The 5,201-nt window shown below is 41.9% G+C and overlaps 1 protein-coding gene across 2 annotated transcripts in view; it reads right to left on the reverse strand.

Moving 5' to 3' along the window:
* Nucleotides 1–5,201, reverse strand: part of OSBPL1A (oxysterol binding protein like 1A) — a 152,432-nt gene that overhangs the window by 81,317 nt on the left and 65,914 nt on the right. For both annotated transcript variants that reach the window (XM_019526402.1, XM_019526410.1), the window contains exon 15: nucleotides 1,923–2,029. In XM_019526402.1, the coding sequence (XP_019381947.1) occupies nucleotides 1,923–2,029 (107 nt within the window). The remainder of the gene's footprint in view (nucleotides 1–1,922; nucleotides 2,030–5,201) is intronic.

The raw sequence follows: 5,201 nt of genomic DNA on the forward strand, positions 1-5,201 counted from the left end.
ATCGCGAGAGCCCGCTGGTCCCCGGGGCCGCCGCAGCCCCCGGACGGGGCGGGGCGGGGGGCAGAGCAGCCTCCGCTTCCTAAAAAGGAGCTAGCTGCACCCCGCGCTCGCCCGGAGGAAAGAGGCCGGGCAGAGCAGTCGCACGCGGCGCCCCCGGGGGCCGGGCCCCAGCTGCCCCCAGGCAGGACAGCGCCGGTGGCCTCCCGCCCTGCGGCGGCTTCTTGCACCAGCGAGTAGGACGGGGAGAGGCGGCACCTCCCCGCATCTCTCACTGCACACAAGCTCAGCTCTCTCACCACCCCACCTCCGAAATAGGCAAGAGACCTACGAACTACAGCAGACGCGAGTAGCACAAGAGATTAAAAAGGATTTGCCCCTCTCATAATGGACTCAGCGTAGAAACCAAGTATGTGGCAGTTTTACGCTTGTTCCTAGTGGTCTCTTCAGTACGAGTGAATATATTCACATAGTGTTAAGGCAAGAGCAGCACTTGTTCAAAATCAAAATGAGAAAGTTAAAAAAAAGGGGGAGCACCCATTGGGAGTGCTCTATAAAATACCAAGGACTCATCACCTTGTGCAACATTTCAAGAGCTGTCTTTAATAAGGAGGTGAGCTCAAGAATGATGAAACTGGATTTCAGCATTATTTCACGAGTGTCAGATTTTATCTGCCCTCCCCATGACCGGATAGTCATGTCAGTTATGACAGTAGCTCCAGTTACTTCACTGAAACCAGCACCTCTTCTCCCCACCATTTTCCACAGATTAAGAACTGGAGTTCTGTACAGTATTCATACACATGGTTCTGAATAGCAAATCTGTGCAGTTTAATTTTTAAACTTCACTTTTTTAGTGTTATCAAATCTAATGTTGCTTCAAATGAGGCAGATTTCCACAACTTTACTCAGTATTACAGAATAAGGACCCCTCCATTAAGACAAACTGGTTAGATTCTTCTGCATTTCACAAGTGGGATTTGGGGGCTTTAGGTATTAAAAACAAATTCTGCTGATCTGTAAAAAGGCACAGACCTTTCTCTACTCGCTCTATTTTTTTGCATCTTGATTCATGAAGGGTGAAAGGCTTGTGACTAAGAGTAGGTTTGCACCAAGATTTCTCATTCCTATCCACACTTTGACAATGAAGCCAATTTGCGTGGCTCTGTTAAAAAACACTGAAGTGACTCACAACAGAAGCAAATGCTTTAAGAGAAAAAAACACTTCAGATAAAAACAAGACTGAACTGAAGGAAGATTTACTGTAATACTAAGCCAGGAATATAGTTCAATTTATGGATGTACAGTTTCTAAAGGCACCCTCTGGAGGAGATCAACATCCAGAAGGAAGTAAATGAGCATGTAGTCATATTTGAAGTTAGATGCTACAACAAAAACAGGCTTGCACAACTTTGAAGAGTCCAGTGACACTACACTATTTGACACATTCAAAGAAGTTCACTGGAATATTAAAGATCCTGTTAGCCCCCAGGATCTTTGAGTTTGGACACTCGCTACTACACCTTAAAAGAAGTTAGTACTAGTAAATGGAATAAAAAGGTGACTTGCTTCCCACTTCCCTCACCCTCTCCAAAAACAAAAAAAACCCCTCTAAAAACAACCCATCAAAAACTATTAAACATTTGTTTATCTAAAAGACAAAAAACCAGGATTCTTTGGGCATGTAGAAAGAAACTGAACATCTGTATAACATGCAAAGAAAATAAGGATTACAAAAACAAAAGACAAGCCATCCAGGAACTTAAGCTACATTTTCTTCGGAAATGCCAGTTTGCAAACTGGCCGTTATTAGCCAAAAGAGTGCCTAATAATGGAGGTATATTTGGTCCAGTATTCTGGTTAAGCAAAGCTATTAGAAATGATGGCCAATACTATTTAATTCTTAGCAGTGTAGCAATACATACCCCTTCCTGCTTCATGAAGAGCTTAAGGCAGTTGCCCAAGGCTTCATATGTTTCTCTTGATACTTCAGAGACCACTTCAACTTTCTGCAGCAGTGAAGGAGCCATTCCTGAAAGTCAAGATTTCCAAAGGCAAGTCATTATAGGAGACCACTACTGATTTTGTAGTATTTTTACTCCCAAGCTCTCAACTAAATATCCCACCCAACTCCTAGTATACACCTCAAGGCCAGAGATGCAGTAACAGTCTGTCTAAAACAGTATAGAAGCTCTCTCCCCATTGTCCCCAAGCTTGGGAAAGGTGATAAAGAGGCCCACGTATTGTACCTAATAGACACATTCCCACTCACAGCATGTCTAGGAGAGCCAGATACAAGTTTTGACTTCCTGAAGATGGTTAAAAGGCAGCTCCTTCCTCCCCCTTTGTATTTTACACTCATTGTTGCAAAGTTATCTCCATGCAAGTCATGGAATCCATCATCCAAATAAAGCAGGTTACAGCAATTTTGCAGGAAACAGTAATACGGTAAACTCTGCCATTGCCATTGCGTTATATCAGGAAGCTAAAGCAGAAAACCCCAAATGACAAGCCACAGTCAAACTGGACAATTAGCGTTCAAGAAATGCAAATCCAAAAAGGGACTGCTGAAAAATGGCAGGTGAAAGTGGGGGAGACAAAGCAAGCAAGACCATACCCATCAGAGATAAGAAGTATAAGCTACACAGAAATCTTTCCTCCCTCTCTGAACATTTCCATCTCAAATGGTATCCAGGTAAGAGAATGGAATGACAAGAACACTCAGGCTATGCTGCATGACAGATTATTTTAACTAAGCAAGTTTCCCCTCCATCCTTGCCATAATTCTACCTTGTGGAATAACTGGAATTAGAAAATGTGAAAGACAGCCTTTATTGCAACAGAACTATGAAAGCAAGGGGCACAGTAGGAACAGCAGAGGCAATTAAGCGTCTAAAAAGCACATTTGGCAAGTGTCAGCTGGTCTTGAAGGCCATGAAGACAAGAGTATTAATTAGCACCAAGTTCAATACAAACACAAAAGGATTTAAAATGTCCAAGTTGCACTAGCCTCAAAAAATCCTTCAAAATTTTTCAAGCCACGCAAAAGCAGTTAGATGCATAATATATATTTTGCAATCCATACATTAGTTATCTTTTATATTATATTTCTAGATCTTCTCAGCTATACACAGATACAGTGGAAGAATAATTTAGACTTAGACCCAAACCTTGTATAAAAAAAAAAATCTCAAGTTTTCAGGTTGCCTATGTTTAAGTTTCAATTATATACTACAAAGTTGTGTTCATTAGCAGACTTTAGAAGCTGGTTGGATCACTGTTGCGACCAACAGAAGAGCCTCTCAAAAGGCAGAAAACCTAGATGCTATAATCTACTCTTTACCTCTTCTACAGCAAGTTTCTTTTACTGCAAGTTCTACATACGCCAATCATCTAATTTCTTCAAGTGTGTTCAGGAATCTGGCAAAAGGAGATGGGCAAGATATTTTTCCATTATGGCAATTTTTAGACTCATTTGAGGCATTTTCCAGAAGACAGTTCCATAAAGAGGACTTTCCAATGAGATATTTACTTTCACCTCAAGAGAGCTTATGCTTGGAAAAGGCTAGTTCTATTGCCCCAGACAAGCCTGTCTGACTGAGGTAGTCAGACCCCAAACCACTAAAGGTCCTCAGTCAATTCAAGGCAACTGTATACCATTAGAGAATGGGCAGAAGGAACAGTGAAGTTATTTCTGTACTACTGGGATTCTGCATAATAAGTATTTGTAATCTGAAGCATCAAATTGGAGGCAGTATATATTCAAAAATTGATAAATTACTACTCTCCTCCAACAGTAGTTTGGAGTCAACAGTCATTTTCACAGAACTAGGCACAATAAGTAAAATGGAAACAAGCTCTTCACCATTATTACTGTTACTACTAAACCTGAATAACCAAACAGTTCCATGGAAATGAGAGTTTGTAATTTGACAGTGTGAGGGCAGATTTTTTTGTGTCAGTGTCAGATTCAGTTTCTTGGGACCCAAAAGGCTTCAGCTACATCTACATTAAGTTTGAGATAGCTGATCTTATTGCACAAGAAGGCTCTAAAGACTATTACAAACAAACTATACATGTTGCAAAAACCTTTTTATCATTTTATTTTAGAAGAGCAAAAAAAGCAACAAAACTGAATAAGCTTCTTTTAAGTGAACCTAAAACATTGTGTGGGGTTTTGCCTTGCTAGTACGAAATCAGTGTTGCAATTTTGGGATTGCTAGCTTAAAAAGAAGTTACACTTTTGCATCCGTTCACTGGTTTTTGAAAAGTTTTAGGCCACATTTAATGTTTAATCACATTTAATCATGATAGGATCCAATCCCTTATCCTAATAATTGTGCCTCCTGTCATGTTACACATGCACGGCAAGAGGCACAATTGGGATCAGATCTCCGATCCCAACAATCACACCATTACTACTTGTCAGTGCCAGTGCCAATGCAAGGGGAGCCTGGGATCACAATCCCACATTCCCCCTATGCCAGCAAGTTGAAAGATGAATGATTGCAGGTCCAGCTGGGGCTGACAGTCAGCTGATTATGAGCGCTGGATTCCAGTCCCCCTGCAGCCTGAAGCTAGAGCCAACAATCAATCAGCAGACTGGACATACCAGAAGTGCACCAGGCTGGTTCAAGTCCTCAAGTAAGGTTTAAGATCAGGGTTGCCCAGGCTGGGTCAACAATAGCCAGCTGTCAAAACCCCAGGTATGAAAACTCTGAATGGGCTGTCCAGTATAGAAGAATCAGAGGGTCCCTTAAAGTCCAGGGTGCAGTGAACCCAAAATTAGTGAGATGGTCCTTAGCATTGGACTCATGGCATGCCCTCCCCCCACTTCAAATTCTGCATCCAGGGATTGGGCAGGTCTACTAGGTCCAGGACCCAGTGCTGCCCCCAGCCCAAATCTCAGTGATCAGGTAGGGGACAGCTGTGTTCCACTCCCCGGGGCTGCCCCATGCCAAACCCTTTTGTGCTCTGCTAAGTATTGAGATCTATCATGGGTCAGCATAAACATGCCACAAGTTCAATTAAAACGTACTACAAAAGATGTTCTACATTATATATGGAACATCTTTGTTGCTCATTTGCTACTGTATCTACCCCAATCTAAGATGACCCCCCCCCCATAGTTAAAATTTATACATTTTCCATGTATATATGTATGGAATCCGTTATATTGGTCTTAAATTCATCTCTTCCACTAT

This window comes from Gavialis gangeticus, unplaced genomic scaffold, assembly GCF_001723915.1.
Source record: "Gavialis gangeticus isolate Ggan-Ray unplaced genomic scaffold, GavGan_comp1, whole genome shotgun sequence".
NCBI classification, from domain to species: domain Eukaryota; kingdom Metazoa; phylum Chordata; order Crocodylia; family Gavialidae; genus Gavialis; species Gavialis gangeticus.